Source organism: Epinephelus fuscoguttatus, linkage group LG2 (assembly GCF_011397635.1).
Source record: "Epinephelus fuscoguttatus linkage group LG2, E.fuscoguttatus.final_Chr_v1".
NCBI lineage: Eukaryota > Metazoa > Chordata > Actinopteri > Perciformes > Serranidae > Epinephelus > Epinephelus fuscoguttatus.
Window position 1 is genome coordinate 10,031,252 of NC_064753.1, and position 19,761 is coordinate 10,051,012.

Genomic DNA, 19,761 nt, shown 5'->3' on the forward strand with positions numbered 1-19,761 from the left:
CCTCCTCCCTCTCTGACTGCCAGACAAACCAGACAAACTCAGACAGAGAGACAACATGGATCCGAACACGACGATTCTGCGAGTCAAGAGAAAAAGGGGGACCGACCCCGCGGATGCGTTGTTGCTGGCGTGTAAACGTATCCGACCGGAGACAGCCCAGAGCTCAGGTGAAACGGTCCCGGAGCCAAATGAAGCCGAGGTGGAAAACTCTGTGTTCAAACTCGTGGCGACCGTAGCGACACAGGTGAGAGGCCCGCTGCTACAGCACGGTGCTAGCTGACCAAGCGCTGCGGGCTAACGTCACGCAGCTGGCGGTGGAAACGGCAAATAAACCTTAACTAGACTGTCAGTACAAACCTACCAATATGATAAATGTGACTGACTGATAGCAAGCTGCATTTAACTGCTTGAAACGATTGTCGTTGTTGGAAAACTACGAGCCTGCTGTGCTAGTTGTTGTTAGCATCATACTCAGTTTAGGCAGCGTTGCTAGCTAACATTAGCCGCACATCAGCTCCAAATTGCACTAGCCTCTGCAATAGTTAGCTCATCTTGTTGACGTTGAGCGTAGCTGTGACGTCTTTGCAGGCCTCGAAATGATGACTTCATCCAAAATCAAAGCCGCTGTAGCTTTACCATCACAATGTGTTTGAATACACAGTGTCAACAGGGACGCCTCTTCCATCACATAAGCTAGTTAGCTTAGCTGCTAAATATCCTTGTACATACGAGGTTAACACTTTTTCGATGTAATGTAATGCAGCGTCATACATGAATTTCATTGTGTTTTCACTGCTTTTTATTGAAATGCTACATAATGCTTTATATGATAACCTAATGCGCACCGTGACACTTGAAGAGAAAGCAAGTGTTGTCAGTGATACAATGAGGATTGAGTTAAAGAGAGAATTATGTTTGAGGAGATGTTTTGAAGAATTCTGTTGGTACCTGCTTAATTCTCACCCCTGTCATCTCATCACCAGGATGCTCCTGTTCAGACTCAGGTGCGACAGGCTTTGGCTCGGCCTCGCATGGCCCATGCCCTGCGCCCCTCTGCTGCAAGTTCACAACGGATAATTGGGGATCTACGGAGCACAAAGTGGAGCACCCGGAGGGAGGAACGCTACAGAATACTCTCCAGCCACCGTACAGGGCTGTCAAGTCCAGCTGAGCAGCAAACCCCCCAGACAGAAAACTCTGAGGGCGTAGAGGAGACTGGGAAAGAGCAGGACAAATGTCTGGGTCTTGGTGCGATCCAGGTGGTCGATCTCCTACATGAGGATGCAGAGGACCAGGACAAATCCCCTGGCAAGGTGGGTTCAGTGTTATTGCAGCCATTTAGAGATTAGTAATATCAGGGTTTTGTTTAGAATGGAATCGACTATCATGCTGCCTACTAAAATTGAAAAGTTTACTTTGTAGCTGTCCACAATTTTGAAGGGAAAGAAGTGTTTTCTGAAATATAGATTCATACCTTTAAAAATAACAGTCAATAGAGTAAAACAAATGAACAGGGCAGAGAGAATGAATTGGTTCAAAGTGTGGTCACATTTTCCTTGAGCTGACAATAATGCCTGTATACGACTTTGTCTGATAAAACGTGCAAGCGGCTCCTAGATTTGCATCACTCACTGGCCAAACAAACAATAATAATCTATTGAGGGGCTGGTAGATTTTGGAATCCACCAGCTACAGTGGCAGGTGGACAGAAAAATTTATTTCCAACCCCTCCACAAGTGTAGGAGATATCATTGTTCTAAAACCTGCTAAACAAGCTGAACATAAATTTGAAGAAATATGACACCATACCACAGTCAGCTCCCAGTCCCATCTTTATCCATGGCCAGTATGTTTTACCAAGCCACATGGAACCTGCTGGGATAATATCAAACTGCTGTGGACAAATTAAAAAACAAAAGCTACCTGTATCTAATAGTTTTGCTTGTTCAGCTAAATGTCTTAAAATTTGGCAGATGGGTGCAGATATTTATAGGCTAACACTAACCAGCCCTTTCTCCTGTACCATTAGCACCTGCCTTCAAAATTTATGTTTATCTTATTCTAAATTTCCTATTTTTCTTGCACAGCAATTAAAAGGAACACGTGAGCAATACTAATAAAAGTAGCTGTATTAATGCAATTCTAACAATGCAGTTTCCATCCACACCAGGATGAAATTCACACTTCAGTTTTATTTAGTAAAAAGGGTTCATCTATATAGGGTTCCTACAGTCATGGGAAACCTAGAAAAATCATGGAACTACATAATCACAATTTCTAGGGCTGGAATTTTGTTGTCTGTCATGAAATTGTTACAGTAATCTGCCGTGGCTAACCTTCCACGCAGTGTAACACAATGGCAAATTTATTCTCTGTAGCTGTGGAAGTAACGCAGCTCTAATATGCATCACTGTGACATTGTTTTTGTTTACCGTCATTAGGGCTGCTTGATTATCGAAAAAATCATAATCACGATTATTTTGGTCAAAATTGAAATCACAATTATGCAAATGATTATACATATACAGCATGTCATTTTTGTCTCCACATGGTCGTGCGTTTACAATTCTCCTCTGCTCTCTGTACTGCGCACGGCGGAGTTCGGCCCCAATGCGTGCACACACACAGACGCATGTGTGCGCGCGCACACACACACGCACACACACAGACCAACCTCTCTTGCTCTCCCTCTGCCATTTTCGGCACGCTGGGTTCGAAATCTTCCACGATCACCTGCTCCTCGCATTATTTGTAGTCCACCTACTTGACTGGCTCGTGGAGTGAATAGAGGGGAGGGGGCAGTATTGCACATGCACTGCTTCCGTAGAAGACAAAATAACATCTCCAGGCGTCCGTGACCAAAAATAGTTTACCCTCGATTTCATTAATTTTGAAATAGTTTAACCTCAAAATCGTAATCACAATCACCAGACGATTATTGCACAGCCTTAAAGGAAATGGCCACTTTAGAATGAAAATACAGACAGTACTTTCTCTTCCTCATGCGGACAAGAAGTCCAGTGTAGTTTTTTAATCCACAAAACTCGTTCGGGGTATCGGAGGATAACAGCTAGCTGGAATAACAGCTACTCTTGAAGTGCACGTAACCCACATTTTGAAAATGTAATAAGACTCCGCCAATGCAAGCTGCGGCATGCAAAATTGACTTGAAAAAACGTAATTTACACCACTTTTATAGCATAATTTCTCACCGTGGTCAGTTACCCTGCCCTGCAGGCGTGCTGTATTTGCATGGCAACTTGCGCAAGACTAGCTGATGGCTAGTGGTGGTGCTAGTTCTCGAGTCTCGCACGAGTTGCCATGTAAACACAGCACACCTGCATGAGTGTTTCTCGTCACTATCTGGCATTATAACTCCATGCTTAACCTCCCTAACCATGCCTTATCATAGTCATAAAATCCATGTGTATGGATTGAACAACAAAATGTTTTTTGTGTTATCAAAGGCTTTGAACAGAAGCAACAGTAAATATTTGAAGGCATATTGATTCACTGTTGAAATACTGTTTGAATACAAAGAACAGATGTGAAGTTGTGACATAAGGTGCTGCATAAGTTGTTTAGCTTCGTATTTCATTAGAGTTGCATTTGTGAACATTGGTAATGTCAATAGCCTCAGCAGTGATGTTTTCTCTCTGTCTCTTTTTGTATAGACGCTGTCCTCAGACCCAGAGGTGATCCTGTGTAACAGCACCAAGATGCTGCGGGAGCGCCTGAGCATAACCGGAGAGAGACTGGGGGAAGAGCACCGGGAGCAGGACGACGACTACGTCTACGATCTTTACTACCAGGAAACAGTCACACCAGGGTGGATCCAGGACATCCTGTCTGTCAGGGCCTATGCTGATGAGGGAGAACTGGTGTGTGTAGATGGATGGACGGACAGATGAATGAGTGCTGGAATCGGAGTGAGTGAATGAAGACATGGGAGAAGTAGAAGGTAGACATGGGTATAGCCTCACAGCCTTTATATGTTAACTACTTGTGCAGTAGTCATTTGGATAAATCAGCAAGTGTCAGCTGACATGTCGCTGGTCTTGACTAAATTACATGTCTTTGCCAACCTGTAAATTTTACCCACACTCTTGCTTACAGTTGCTTAATTAACTCAAAGCAACAGCCCTGCACCAAACATGCTTTAGGCCAGTCAGCACCATATAATCTTGTGTCTCCACATGCTGCTGCTCTGATGAGACTACTTGTAAAAATAGTTTATGCCTCTAATTTTGCCTATAGATGCATAAAAAGTAGCATTTAATACAATTTCTTCAAATCTTAATATTTTGGCCAAAAAGATCCCAACAAAGAACTTAAAGGAGCTCACTAGCTGTACAAAGAATTTCTCAGAGGACAATAAAACCAGTAATGATCAACAAAAATGAGACTTTTGCATAAATAGGTTGTTGTTGTTTACCCCAGGTGCCTGACCTTGTGGTCCATGAAGAGGAGGTGTATGAAGATGAGGATGATGAGAACGAGGAAGGCAACTGGAGGAATGACTACCCTGATGAGGAGAGTGATGCCGACAGTGACAGAGAGGAGCGCTATGGTGGTGCGTATTCATGTACTTATTAATGTTAGTTATTGTAGTCTGTGTAAGTTTGTACATGGGCCCCTTTTTAACTCAACATTAATATTAGTGTTTTGTGAATGTGTGATTTTACTTAACCTGCCTCTGAATAATAAATGTTGCCCCCTGTTTTCTCTTCACTTGGAATGACAGTTAGTCATTGTTTTAAAGTAGTAGCTATTTGGCCACCCAGTTTTTAGGTAGTGTTATCTTTGATATTTTTTATGTACTAAATTTTGATAAATATACACTTGGAGTTAGTTAAGTAAGGGATAATGTATAATGAGCCGGTGAATACTGGGAAAATAACTCCCTTCAGGGGAATGAAACCCCGACGCGTTCTATTCCCCTGTCGGGATGCGCGTCGGGGTTCTATTCCCCTGTCGGGAGTTATTTTCCCAGTATTCACCGGCTCATTATACATTATCCCGCTTATTACACGGCTAATTATCAGTTAAATAAATAATGTTGTCTGCCTCTGCGAAGTGCATTAAAACCGACCGGATTCGACAACTTTTGGTGAAAGTTTTGTACTCACCCAGGCTTAGTGGACTGAACTGAGGCATAAAACTCGCGTAAAATGTCATTAAGCATGACTGCCGAGTGTTCTTTTGTTTTTGGCAGAGAAAGTCCGTAGGTATTCTTTTTCTTCAGCGGCATCCGTTAAAATCAGCCACTTCTGTTTGTTTTTTCCCTTGGAAGTTGTTGGACAACTGCAGTGTTGCAGGGCAGCATCCCTAGCAACGCTGGGCTACATAGCAACTGTGTGTAATGACCTTTGCTACTAGCAGCGGTCATTACACAGTAATATCAGACCGCAGAATGCCGCTACTGACCAATCAGAATACAGCATTTAATAGAGCCGTGTAATAATGACAAATAGCAGGCTCCTTGTCTTCTCATAAAGCAGGACACACACATTTTGACTGATGACTTCCGAGCCAGGTGTGAATGAATGATGAATGAATGATATTTGGCTGTGATGATTGATGGGACTAAGTTCATCTGAGTCTGATCTAGGGCTGCTTGATTATGGAAAAAATCATAATCACGATTATTTTGGTCAAAATTGAAATCACGATTATGCAAACGATTATGCGGTGATGACTTACATTGTTTACACTACAGCATGTCATTTCTGTCTCTACATGGTCGCACGTTTACAAATCTCTTCTGCTCTCTGCATTGCGCACGGTGGAGTTCCGCCCCGATGTGCACACACAAACACAGACACACGCACACACACCACACACACAGACCAGCCTCTCTCGCTCTCCCTCTGCCATTTTCCGCACGCTGTTTTCGAAATCTTCTGCGATCACCTGCCCCTCGCATTATTCATAGTTCACCTACTTGACTGGCTCGTGGAGTGAGGAGAGGAGAGGAGGGGAGGGGGCGGTATTGTGCATGTGTGGCTTCCGTAGAAGACAAAATAACATTTCCAGGCGTCCATGATCAAAATCGTTTACCCGCGATTTCATTCATTTTGAGATCGTTGGACCTCAAAATCGTAACCGCAATCACCAGACGATTAATTGCACAACCATAGTCTGATCCATTTTCTAGGTAAATAAAGTGTCGACCTGAGCACACGGTCAGGAAAGAACTGTCGCTTGTCAACCCCAAGAGATAATATTTTTATTTAAGCTGGGCATTTTTCAAATACAGAAAAAAAATATTTTTGACAGATCATATATTTTATGTGTAAAATTGATGTGAAAAGTAACCATAGCTGTGAATTAAAAGAAGTAAAAAGTATTATCTTTCTTTCTGAAATATTGTGTATGTAAGAGTGGAGGTATAAAGTAACAGAAAATGAGAATACTTAAAGTACAAGTGCCTTTAAACTGTCCTAAAGTACTTCAGTAAATATGCCAAGTTACTTTGCACCACTGCTCTCTGCTACTAAATCACTTTTGGTCTGAAGCTATTTATTGGGTTAGTATTGCATTTTTGTTCAGATCCTGAACCCTTACTTCAGCAAGACTTCCTGCTTATCATAACAAATCATTTGGCAATATTTTGCTGTTAATGCATAATGTAACGGTCACAAACACTAACTTGGGTGTTGCTGCTGCCGAGTTAAGAGATGGGCAGTGACAATGTAGCTGTAATACAGTGACGGTGTTCTGCTTTTCACTTTTAGTTGAAACTTATCAGTTTCAACAGTGACAAATCCTGACTCATAAAGTTCACTTTTTGTAACAGCAGTGACTTGGGGTCATCTGGACACTATATTGGATCTTTATACATGAAGCAAAGTTTAGGCCTGAGTGACTGGGAGTGACAGACGCCTTGATGAAGCAACGATGCAAAACACTAAGTGAATGTTTTATGTCATGAGTGACAAATATTTTTGGTTCATCATGATACAGTGCAGAGGAGGTAACTGATGGAAAACACTGCGTCAGAAGAGCCTATGCATATCTTTGCCAACTACAAGACTTAAAATTTCCATGAGTCATTGAAGCAGCAGCACATATGTGACGCGTGTGCGATTGTAGCTCCCAACATTTTCCTGTGTGTGGGCTGCTTAGTGCTTCCTGTCATTCACTGGCTGACCTTTGTCTCGTGTTTGCAGGTTACTGGGAGGAGGAGCACTCGTACAGCCGGAGGAGCTGGAACCGCTACCAGAGGGAAGTGCTGCATGAGCTGGGCTGCCATGGTGAAGATGACAATGAGGAGGATGATGACGATGGAGACAAATATAATTCCGATTGATCTATCCCTTAACCCCACACCTGTTAGTGGATCTTCCCATTGCCCTCTCCACTAATAACACCGTACTCCATTGACCTCTGTGTAGATGAGAGCAGAAGGAAACAATAATGGCACATGAGAGAAACCTGAAAAATAGATCCCATGTTTAAGTGTAGCAATTAATGTGTAGCACTCATCAGATTTGACAAAGTTAAATTGACTGAGAAGATCATGTTCTTAAGTGAACACCACTAACTATACCCTGCATGTTAAACTCCATTTTATGTGCCAATGCAAAAAAAACCGTCACAGAGCACATCAGCCACTAATGGTTGAGAAAACTGCAAACATACCATCTCTCAGTATACATGTTCTTATGATGAGATCCATTAGTCTCTGCTACACAGAAGGTGAAGGAGTAGGCGTTATTTCCAGAAGGATCCAGAGTGTCTTTTTTTTTTTTTTTTTTTAAACTGTGGTGGAGTGAATTTGTGTGTGGGTGTTTGTTCAATGTGGATGTGTGTTTAAAAATGTTGCACATTAGTGTGATATGCCTTGTATGCTTTGTGCTGTTAACACTTCTGTTAGTGAGACGTCTCGGGCCGCGCGTGGTTGCAATTTAGGATGCATTCTGTGCATGGTAGTGTGTGTAGGTACAACTGTGTGTGTTAGATTTTTTTGCATAATGTGAAAGCGTGATGCATACGTTTTGTTGTGGGTGTGCGAGTTCAGTTGAGAAATTCCCCTTTGAAGTTCAGATTGTTTCTCTTGGATGCTTGTTGAATTTAAGTTTTTTTTGTAAATATGTAGATGTGTATAAAAAGAAAGCTTTCAAAATAAACTTGAAACATCTCAGTGTCAATTTGTCCAGCATGGTGAACGCAAAGATCAGTCCCAGCTGGTCTGAAATTTTCAGTGACGCATTAAGTGTTTTAGGTGTAGGAGGAAAATCTGAAAAGCTTCGCTCTGACAGGTGAAGTGTTCAAAGCAGATAGAGCATTGTAGGCCAAACATGAAGCACATAAAGAGAAGAGCTGGGATATGGATGCTTGATTGAACATATATATTCAATACATATATTTTAATGGGCAATTGTGCATTGTCAGTGAACGTCCCCTAAAACGTTTTAACAGGCAAAGATTGTTGTGTCTGACAACATTATGGAAAGGACCCTACAGAGATAAGGAGTTAATTTGTTAAGAGTAAGATCCTTTTTTTCCAGCCATAAACAGCCCCAAAATTTTCACCGCCAAACCCACCAGACCCCATTTACATAATTAGTAATTAAATAATCATGACACAAACTTCATTCAGAGTCTACAGAAACAAAATAAAACCCACTAAAACCATCTTGGTTTGTCTTTGAACTCTCCCAACAACCACCAACTCTGGTTTGTTTGAAATAAACTCCTAATTCACCCTGTTACACATGAAAAATAGGCTGATTCTGTACATGCTAAAATTACTGCTGATTTAAATGGAGTCTGGTGGGTTTAGCAATAGTGATTTCTGGGCTGTTAGTGGTTAAATAAAAATGATTTTACCCTTTCACAAAAAGGTCTGTCTGTAGGAATAATTTCCACAATGTTCTCAGAGACTTACAGTAACAATCTGAGCCTGTCAGTGATAAAAATAATATTTTAGTAGATACAAATGGACGACGTGGTTACATTGCTGCTGGCTGCAGCACTCTTGCTCAGAACTGGACTAATTAAAAAACTGCTGTCTCCAATATTAACATAGTCACAAAACATGGTTAAAAGGTTCCAGGTTTGAAAACACTTAAGTTGCACTGTAATGGCACCAGATGAAACGCTACATTGAAACCAAGAGGTGCCATTTAAAGTTAAATGTAATTTTACCAGTTAAGTGAATATGGCCTTCAATCCTGTGCATATTGACCTTATAACACCATACAAATGACATGTTATTTAGAAATTATATTTAATATAAATTGATTTTTTTTGCCACACAATTTAAGTCAAACAAAGAACAGGACAGCTTCCTATACTGCTGGACAGAGTGGATTCAGCAGACAGTTAACCCACCTCAGCCACCAAATGGAAAAAACCCTAATACTTTATTTCAACATACAATACTTAAAATGCCAAAAATAAACCAACCAACCAGACAACGACACCAAAAGTACATAAAGGCAATAACATTAGGACGATGTCTCAAAGTCTTCACATAGCAGCAGACAAACAAAATCTTCCCTTTTTCATTCCAGAAGTGTAAAACACACATGATTTGTCTTTTAATTCTCAGGTGACATTTAGCACATTCACACATACTGCACATAGTATCTTTCAGTTAAAATAGTTTAAATTCATATAATAAAATGTACTATTATAAAGGTCCCTGTGGTCATTTGCAACACCTGTAAAATCTCTCGGCACATACTGTTATGAAGGCATTTAAAGGGGAACGCCACCTAAATGATGAATTCCATCATATTATTTCCATGGCCAAGGAAAGTTCAAGCAATATTTGCTAATTTCGCCCAATGTCAGCTGGGATAGACTCCAGCAACCCCGATGAATGAATAGAGAGTTGTTCATGTTTACTAATTTTTTTGGACTGTCTTTGACCGTAGGAATAACGTATGAATTTTGAAAATGGGTGAAGTTCCCCTTCAGTGAAAGTGAAGGGAGTCTCTGAGTCTCTCTCAGAGAAAAATGTCTCTGTCCTAGCTTGTGCTGTCCGACAACCGTTTATCCAGTCGACTTCACACATGGTGGGTGCATTGCTGAGGACCCCAGGAAGTGCAGTGCTGAGTGCAAGCTCTTCAGATCTAAGCATCTACGAGTAGTGCATTACTACTGCCAGAAGTACACATTGTGTAGTGTACTGAAATGTGGACCCTATTAACTGTTACACCTCTGAAAGGCATGCTGGATACAGCTCGCTCTCCGATGCTCACTCCAGTACATTCATAAACAGACGAAGACGAGATCGAGGAGAACAGAGTTGTTACAATTAACACATGTAACTTTTGAAATGAACAGCGGGGCTGTGACTTCACTGAGGCCATAAATGTTCGTGTGAGCTTTTGCACCCAAATGATGCGTATATTCTAGCACTGCTAGGGGATGCAACTATGTCATGGCAGGTTATTGCTCAGGAAGGAAGCTCAGTGTTGAATGTGAAGTAGTTTGGATGAGTGGCGCTCGAGAAGGCTGCAAGCAGCAATACTAGAGGCCAAGCAGTCCGCACGTTTTTAACGGGCACTGCACCAGTATAGACACATCCCTGTGGAACTAACAAGGCAAATCCTTTATATTAATATATCTATATATAGAAAGATAATTAAATACTGTGCTGAAGAAATTAAACTGTAGCCATGTCCACAATATGCCATATAACAGTACTGTCTATCCTTATAGCTAGAGGTTTTGAATGTCCTTGAGTTTCAGGATAAATCTGCAAGTGAACGTGGCATCTGTGGCAGCATTATCGGTGTTGTAAACAAGTCAGTGGAGCCTGGGAGCTTCATCACGGTGAATAGTACAATAAAATCTCTTTTTTCATCGAAGAATCCCTCGTCTGGCTCCCCTGGTGACTGTCAGCTGCGAGGATGCAGAGACTGCTGGATCAAGTTTTTAAGTGTATTGGATGCTATTCACTCTTGTCCATCTCTGTCAGTACGCAGTAGCAGGTGTACTGGGTGAGGTGAGTGAGAGAACCTGCGGTAAGAGACGACGACAACGTGTTAGCCTGCTGAATCCAGCTGTTGAGAGAGTGTAACAAGTGATGCAGAAATAACAGGTGTGCCTTTTGTCAAAGGGTGTTAGTTTAGTGGTAAACTCACGCAGCAACTTGGTGATGACAGGCGGCCGTTTGGACTCTGGTAAATGGACACCCAGGAAGTAGACAGGAACGCCTGACAGTGCAATGGCGATGCCAATCAGGGAGTTGATGGTGTCGCTGTAGAGAGGTACTGCCACCAAGAAAACAGCACATAGGCAGAACACCACCGGGTACAATAAAGACAACTGTAAAGAGAGAAATCAAGAGGCAGACTGTGAGCTGGAAACACAACAAAAAACTTTGTATTGTTGTGTGTAATTTGCTTTCATGACATGCAATAATTCTTAATATCATTTTTTCCCTATTCAGTTAAACACATGTGCAATATTTGTTTGAGTTTGCTGGAGGAAATATATTTATTTCTATGTGACACAGGGAAACTAAAATATGTGACTATTCTTGATAACATTTATTCAGCGCAGAATTTACTCAGACTACTGTAACTATGACCCAGACCTGGATAAATGGCAGAAAAAAGAGGAATGAATGGACGGGTGCGCGAGATTTACACAAGTGTGTTTAAGTGGTCTCACCTTGAGCGGTCTGGGTCTGTCGGGCTCTTTCCAGCGGAGGTAGATCTGGCCGGCGATGGACAGACCCATAAAGAACCAGTAGCTAAAGCTGTAGTAGTTGATGAGTTGGAAGACGTCTTCCACTGTCAGGTAGATCAGAGACATGATACACTGGACAGAGGAGGAAAGAGAGAATGAAGACAGTGAGTAAAAACAAAAACAGATGTGAATGAATATACATTGAGATATAGATAGAGATTACGTTATTATCACCTCTACTTTATCTGCCTAAGTTGGATAAGTTTTATATTTATTAACAGGCAAAGAACTGACAGATACTTATAGTTTCCATTACCACCAGAATCTTGTTAATGGAGAATGGGTTTGGCATAGAAGTTAAGAAAAAACATATATGAAGTTCCAACTTCAAATCAACACATACAGCGAAGGAGACTACTAAACTAGTGAGACTAGACTTTATAGTTAACTACCATTAAGTTTAAGTACTCTGCACTTCTCCACAAGAATGTACAAGTAATGATCTATTTTCATACATTGAAGATCAGAGCAGGGATCGGAGTGAATCTCTGAATGTGGATCATAGACAGAGCGTCTGGAAGGTGACCCTCACGAGAGCCCACAAAGAACAACCTGGATGCAACAGATGAAAATTAAGTTGGATAACAATTAAAAAAAACAATTTTTAAATAAGCAGTGCAGATTTTTGCAGTTGCAATTGGTGTGTGTCATGTGTGTGTGTGTGTGTGTGTGTGTGTGTGTGTGTGTGTGTGTGTGTGTGTTCTACCTGGATGCAGCTATAATGGAGGCATTGAGGCCTCCATAGCAGGACAGAGCCACAGCAATAGGGATGGTCCAGCTCATCACACCAAGAGTGTGATCTGCAAATGTCTGAAGCAGATGCAGAAACTGGTTTAGTAAATGCAGTTTGAACTCGTGCACATGCATCAGTCAATTAGTTTACTCACCACTGCCACTGCATCACTGGCCAGTATAGCACTGACATCCAGAACAGCATAGTAGGCCACATTGGTGAGGATGTAGATGATGGTGACGATGGGCATAGAGATGCCGATGGCCAGGGGCAGGTTCCTGGAACGACAGGACATTGGATCATTACCAGGCTGATTCAAGTATTCTGACTTGCCTCTGTTCAGCCTCTCTACTGAAAAGGAAACAAAAGCAAAAGTTACCTTTCAGGGTTTTTGATCTCCTCAGTAACAAAGTTGAGGGTGTCCCAGCCAGAATAGGAGAAAAGGGCAGAGTAGAGTGCCAGCGCGATGTCACCAGGGTCTGTAGACGATCCCTGAAAGGATGCTTCAAAGTTGGTTGTGTAACCTAAAGAGAGAGAGACACAGAGAAAGAACAATCAAAGGAACAATCTGTGAAATGTTTTTGCATTTATGTACAAATAATCAGTCCTTATTCCTCTGTCCATGACTGCTAAGATTTCAAACTTTCTACAAAGTAGGGCTGTCCTGGCACTTTTGAAAATCATGGCCTAGAGGAACAATGTGAAAAGGTAAGTATGGTAGCAACACTACTCACCCTGGCACAGCTTGACAATGCCAGTAATGATAATGACGATGAGGGCAGCCACCTTGGCATAGGTGAAAATATCTTGCACTCGGGTCCCCCACTTTACATATGCAGAGTTGATGAATGTCAGTAAGCCTGGAGAGACAGGAACATTTCACAGAGGTTCTGTTGCTTCTACTCCGGCAGGAACAGTTAGACAGGCATGAGTAAACAGCAGTCGTACGCAAAGTAGATCTACTTACATATACACGCTGCAGCGATGAGCCTGGCTGCTGCATATGGTGGTTCACATGTTGGAAAGAGCGGCTGCACCAGGTAGTTTGCAAATGTAATGGCTATGACCGCTTGGCTGGTGGGCTCAATAATCAATAAAGATGTCCACAGACGAATGAATGCTATGAAACCACCGAATGACTCCAGGATGTATGCATAAGACGCCCCTGATTTGGTGATGGTGGTGCCCAGCTCAGCGTAGCAGAGGGCCCCCACCACAGAGAACAGTCCCCCAATGACCCAGATCACTAGCGACAGCCCGTAAGAGGCACTGTAGATGAGCACACCCTTGGGGGAGACGAAGATGCCAGAGCCGATCATGTTTCCTACGATCAGGCTGACTCCATTGAGCAGTGAGATCTCCTTCTTAAGCTGCATGCTTTCTTTGGGTGGCTCTGAAAGATGGGGAGAGTGGCCCACACTGCCATTCATCTTCTTCGATTCTTCACGGTCGGCCATGGTGCCGCTGTCTCAGTGCTGAACCAGCAGGAGCTGAGGACCGGCTGTGGACACTACAGAACCTTATCCCTTTCTGGCAACCTCTCGAACAACCTGTACAAAAGATTCAGACATAACAAGTTATTGATTGTGACGTAAAGAGGACGTCAATACTAAATGGTGAGTCAGGAGTGTCCAGCAGGTATTTTCATCTCTAATGTGTCAAACACTGGTAAAAGAAAGGTCATGACATGAGTGCAGAGTAGGCAGGGAAACAGAAGAGAGGTTTGATGAACAGATAAGAGAAAGGGTGGTGAAAGTGGAAACATTATCAGCAGAGGTAGGAAGGTGGAGAAACATAACATCATGCATCATTAATGTCCCATGATGCCGAAGGCGATTCAGCAGGGCCAGTGCTCATCATTAATCATCAACTACACAGCCAAGCTCAGCTCTTTAGTCATGTCTTAATGACAGAATCTGCATTCTTAGAAACACCCAACAGGAATGAGATACAAAAAAGAAAAGAAAAAGACATTCTCACAAAAATGTTCGCCCATCCCTAAATGTACAGTTCACCCCGGAATCTAAAGTATATATCTCTCCTCTTACCTGTATTGCTCTTTATCAATCGGATTGTTTTGGTGTGAGTTGCCAAGTTTTGGAGGTATTGGCCATAAAGATGTTTGCCTTCTCTCAAACAATGTCTCATGACACGGTTACTCAAGATAATCCACAGACCTTGTTGTGAGTAGGGCTGCCACGATTAGTCGACTAATCGATGACTAATCGACTATTAAAATAATCGATGACTATTTTAGTAGTCAACTAATCGGTTTGAGTCATTTTTCATAGAAAAGTACTATAAAAGTGCCCCAAAATACTCTTACTGCAGCTTTTTACGTTCAGATATTGGCAGCTTTACACTCTCCTGTGACGTGAACTAAAACCCTTCGGTGTGAGTATGAAACAAGACATTAATTGACGTAATTTTGGGGTTTGGGCGAGACAGACCGACATTTTTCAACATTTTAATACATTTTTTGATGAAATGATTAGTCGACTAATTGAAGAAATAATCGACAGATTAGTTGACAATGAAAATAATCGTTAGCTGCAGCCCTAGTTGTGAGCAATTTCATGTAGGAGCTCTCTTCTTTCTACCAGACTCCACTCGCCAGTTGTATAACTGCGCAGTAAGAAAGGTGGATCTAAGTTAAATACTGCTAGATCACCTAAGCTAGCTGATGGTAAAGCTCAGCCAAGGAGAACACCATAATGTTTACATCTCACGCTGTCACAAGCATAAGCACGGTGATACAGTTGGTGGGTGTAGATTGAAGGAAAGAAAATAGTGCCTATGTGAAACTGCTCACAATAAGGTCTGTGGATTATCTTGAATAACTGGGTCATGATTTCTATAAAGACACATTGCTGTTGAGTTTGGCAAATGTATCTTTTTGGCGCTTTGAGCACCACAAGCGAAGTGCCATCTAGTTCCATTGTATTCAAGAGAAGGCTGACATCTCTACGGCCGATATCTCCAATACTCTCCAACTCACACCAAAACAATCTAGACTGATAAAGAGCACTACAGGTAAGAGAAAAAAATGTGTATTATTGCTTTTGGGGTGAACTGTCCCTTTAAATATGACAGGAAATCCCTGTTTGTCACACACCAGCAGTCCCAGGTAGTTAAAAAGGCACATGCAAAACATTTATCCTGTCACTTCAATAGCAAGAGCAAAGTCATGAGGTCCTCCTGCCTCATACCACACACACAAAAACAAGACATCACGATAGAATGCTGAGCCATTTTATGTTTACTGTGTAGACACATAATAAATTACTGTATGTTATACGGAACAAAATAGTGAAATGGCATCATTTCAGAACACGATCTAACCTATCTCCAAGCCGGCCTGAGAGAGAACAAGTGGCACATAGATGAGAGAGGAGCAGGTCAGAATAGCAGGGGTCGTGCCGTGACAATGTAGGTGTGGAATGCACAATTTACAGGACAGTAACATAACTATAAATCGGACGGGGGGGTCAGTTTTCGCACAGAGCTGGTGCTTGTTTGTTGGGTCTCTGCACATGAGGGGTGCATGCTTCACTTCAATCATTAGACATCTGTTCAACACGCACAAACTCAACACCACACCACCTGCTGACAATAACAGACCAATCAATGAGTCAAACAACCACACTGCTGTGAACCGGAATGTCATTACTCAACAACAGACACTTTCCCACACACAGATCGACACAAAGAAGTATCCTCCTGCAAGTCAGAGCACAGCTCGATTCATGCTAGGAGCTAAATGTGTTAAGTGGTGTGAGTGTTAATATGTGTGTGTGTCAGCTGTTAAATGTGTCAAGCATTATGCTACGTAGTCAACAATCCCGAAGAAGACGTAACAAAGGTGTGGTGTATGATAAACCTTGTGATACCTCAACTACAGCTAGAAATACATTGATGAAAGGATTGACATTCAACACTTTTATGATTTTATAACTCTGGTGCGACCATGTGACATGTCACCATGATAGATTCCCTAAAATGCTTATAGGATCAGTCACTGTTGCTACCTTGAGGCTACAAAAATCTGCAGTGCTTTGTATATGATTTTATTGTCCTGGGTTTAGCCTAAACTCTTTGCCACATGTCATCCTCCTCTCTCCATCAGGTTTTCTCTATTTTCTAATAAAGGCTTGGAAGTACCTATAATAACCCTAAGAGACAAACAGCAAGCTGGGTATAATACAGAGTAAATCATTTTCCAGTGCAATAAAAGGTCAACACTGTGGAGGAGCCTTGTGTCTTTGGACTCCTTTGAGCAACGTCTCCTTCTCACATGAACTGAGAAATCCAACCAGCAGTACGAGTAGCTTGCTTGCTGCTGCGCTAGCTGGCTGAGATCATTTCAAAGCTAATAATTCATCTCACATTTAGTGCTGAAGCAACTGTTAGTAACCAACAGTCAATTTATCTGCAGCTATTTAAATAATCGGTTAATTGTTGAAGTTTTTTATCAAGCAAAAATGTCAAACATTCTGCGGTATCAGATTCTGTAATGTACGGATTCTGCTTTGCTCTATTTCCTTTATCATTGGAAATTGAGTATCACTGGGTTCTGAAAGAAACAAGCTTTTGGATTACATATTTATGAGCTGCTGGGAATTGTGACAGACATTTTTTCCAGAGATGGAAATAATCATTAGCTGCAGCCCAATTTACACTGATCATTTCTGCAGCTTTATCATTCTCAACTGAGTGTGTGTGTGTGTGTGTGTGTGTGTGTGTGTGTGAGTATTTATACTATGCTTCTGTCTAAGACAGCAGGCTCACTATCATGTGTGACTGCTCACCACATGAGCTTTGTTTTCAACTTATTGAGTAACAGGAGACAGACCCAGTGCTGGGGGAGCTACAGTCAAATAAACATGACAGGAAGCTCCTGATAATGAGAATTATTTACCTTCTTCTTTCACAATCTGTGACATAGGCCACAACAGGAAGTTTTCCACCTATGGTCCCTTGCGGCCACATTTTGTATGTTTTTTGTACTTTGTCTGTTTGTTTGTTTGTTTGACTGAGATAATTGAAATTAAGCTAAAATCCATATCTAACCCTTGGTATTCTTTTTTCAAAAACAAAATGACACTGATAAGAATCAAAACGGCCAGTGACACATATATCAGCTAAGATAAACTGTAAGAGTTGACATTCACAGTATTTGTGAAGTGATTAAGTGGATAAGTGGGTGAAAACGGCCAATCATATTCTAATAAGCATCTTATGTCATGCCCCTCTACAAATGGCACAGACTCACGTTTACCACAATATTATGCTGAACAGGTGGATAAATCATTACAACGAATAAAGGGTACTGATGACTTCCCTGCTGCGACCATAGCTCTGATGACATCAACCAGTTTTGGATAATCTCATTTCAGTTTTGATGATGGTGCAGTAGGGAGCAGTCTATTCACTGTTGTGACGTCACACTGGGAAACCTAAGAGCGCTACGAAAAATTAAAACACGATCATTAAAAATCATCTTACCGCAACAAAGCACCGGGCCGGTGTTTTCTTGTTTTAATTGCCGGTGTGTCAAGCGACATGATATCACTACACCCAACTTCCGCTTATGACTTTCAAAATAAAGCCACAATTAAATTGTCGCAACTTAGTGTAAGTTTTGTGTCTATCTCCTACTGCTTTTTACTGAATATAACGAGTCAAATTTTAACCAAAGCCCACGTATGTCACATTACACACGGGCTTTACGAGACACGAGGCATAAGGAGGGGGCAAATCATAGAGAGAGCCCTGTCACTCGGTTAACTTAACAGTGAGAAAATATATATGTATTTGCTGTTCTTAAATAGCCAAATATAAGTCTAATAAAGGGCAAAATGCGCTCTTAATAACAACAGGCCAATTTCCTGCAACAATTTTAACAATGAATGAACATTAGCGTTACTAGCTAGTCTACATTATTGCTAACATTAGCGTATTCTTTCATTAAGTTAACGTTAACGTTACTCCCTCACTGCGTATCATGGCATTGAATCCTACTACGGCAACCAAGACGAAAAATGTCTGCGCTCTCCTCCCTGAAAAAAATCAAAGGTATGAACGCTGTCACAAAATACACAAAGTAAGGTGATAAATTCAACATGTTGCTTTCATTTTGAATGTGACCCTCTGTACCTCCGGTAGCATCTCGGCTGTCTGCGGTTAGCTTGCCGCGACTCCAAACAGACGGGACTTCCCTTTTGTCCCAGTGCTGTATCTAAATTCAGGTAGCTCTGTCTTCGGCGAAGACGCAGACATTGTCCCGTTTTAACAGGAACTATTCCTGCTCAGCGGCAACACTCACAGGCCATTTATCACTCTTACCTGTGCTGCTTTCCCTCCTGCCGAGCTAGCTCTTTTGACAGCCAGCCAACACGATGTTCATCCGCAAATACATCAGTGCCCGTAAACAACTGCTGCTGCTGCTCACAGGAGACGTCATGTGACCCCGCTATACTATAGGAGCATCAGGAGGAGCACAATGTGCACACACAAGTGTTAGGACGTATTTCACAACATTTAGTCCGTGTCTGACAAACGTTTTTATGTCATTTGGTCAGATTTTTTTTAGTATTATTATTTTTTTGTGAGTAATACTGTTTCCAGGGCAACACTGCAGTCAAGGAAGCCATTATTATCTGAGATGTTATTTATCATATTTAATCATATCTTAATTAAGGATGTATAAAAAAGAGTATCAGTTACACCGAAAGCTTTATCATGATAAAAATCTTGAACTATTTTGGCATAGAAAATCAAATCATTCCCTATTGTACTGAAAGTCAACATGGGAGTTTTTATCACCATGCTGTTGTTATTGGCTGATTTGCCATTTCCCTTGTCCATTTCTGTGCATTACATTAAAACAGACAGTCCCATGACACACTGCTGGTGTGTGAAGAATGGACATGTAATTAGAGCAGCCCTGCTAAGGGCATAGGGCAGAGGGGATGGGCCTCAGAACAGTATGTGCCATTATCATGTAAGTGAAGTGACAGGGATGGGAACACACATTAAGCCAAGACAGAATTTTTCAAAGCTTAATGTGTGTATAGGAGCCATTTGTATTTATATGTTTAAATGCATAAAGGGAAGGGATTTACTGGAAGGTTTCCCATCTTACACCTTGGCAATAAAAAGGCGGTAGAAGACAATTAAGTAGGGTCTTTGAAGAGGGAACACAAAGCCAAACTGACTCATTGCAGTTCTGAGTATTTAATGCTTATCTTAAGATAAAATGTCTTTTATTGTGTTGCTCTAGTTTTAGTTTATCTTATTTACAGTTATGAGGAAGA

General features: G+C 41.6%; 2 protein-coding genes across 3 annotated transcripts; one reads left to right on the forward strand and one right to left on the reverse strand.

The window, feature by feature from the left end:
• slc7a6os (solute carrier family 7 member 6 opposite strand) lies at positions 1–8,134 on the forward strand. Its single transcript, XM_049559884.1, has 5 exons — positions 1–244; positions 984–1,313; positions 3,675–3,881; positions 4,441–4,573; positions 7,173–8,134. Exons 1-5 carry the CDS (start codon positions 56–58, stop codon positions 7,310–7,312), a joined length of 999 nt encoding a protein of 332 aa, XP_049415841.1. The 5' UTR covers positions 1–55; the 3' UTR covers positions 7,313–8,134.
• A 1,104-nt stretch (positions 8,135–9,238) lies between these two features.
• Positions 9,239–18,958, reverse strand: slc7a6 (solute carrier family 7 member 6). 2 transcript variants are annotated; one of them, XM_049562834.1, is made up of 10 exons: positions 18,791–18,958; positions 13,413–13,995; positions 13,180–13,305; positions 12,825–12,969; positions 12,600–12,723; positions 12,419–12,522; positions 12,168–12,264; positions 11,635–11,784; positions 11,103–11,286; positions 9,239–10,977 (listed from the first exon to the last, which is right to left on the reverse strand). In XM_049562834.1, the coding sequence occupies exons 2-10, from the start codon at positions 13,900–13,902 to the stop codon at positions 10,910–10,912; spliced, it is 1,488 nt and encodes a 495-aa protein (XP_049418791.1). In that variant the 5' UTR covers positions 13,903–13,995; positions 18,791–18,958; the 3' UTR covers positions 9,239–10,909. The 2 variants fall into 2 exon arrangements, with proteins under 2 accessions (XP_049418791.1, XP_049418800.1); XM_049562843.1 differs by lacking the exon at positions 18,791–18,958 and adding an exon at positions 17,951–17,998.
• Between the last annotated feature and the right edge of the window lie 803 nt (positions 18,959–19,761).

Bases quoted from the DNA above. Each gene is read 5' to 3' on its own strand.
- slc7a6 (XM_049562834.1), bottom strand. From the start codon at position 13,902: ATGGCCGACCGTGAAGAATCGAAGAAGATGAATGGCAGTGTGGGCCAC. The intron at 12,724-12,824 runs GTAACTTTTGCT...CTGTCGTTCCAG, and splicing joins GAGATCAAAAACCCTGAAAG to GAACCTGCCCCTGGCCATCG. The intron at 12,523-12,599 runs GTGAGTAAACTA...CATCTGCTTCAG, and splicing joins CCAGTGATGCAGTGGCAGTG to ACATTTGCAGATCACACTCT.
- slc7a6os (XM_049559884.1), top strand. From the start codon at position 56: ATGGATCCGAACACGACGATTCTGCGAGTCAAGAGAAAAAGGGGGACC. The intron at 3,882-4,440 runs GTGTGTGTAGAT...TGTTTACCCCAG, and splicing joins ATGCTGATGAGGGAGAACTG to GTGCCTGACCTTGTGGTCCA. The intron at 4,574-7,172 runs GTGCGTATTCAT...TCGTGTTTGCAG, and splicing joins CAGAGAGGAGCGCTATGGTG to GTTACTGGGAGGAGGAGCAC.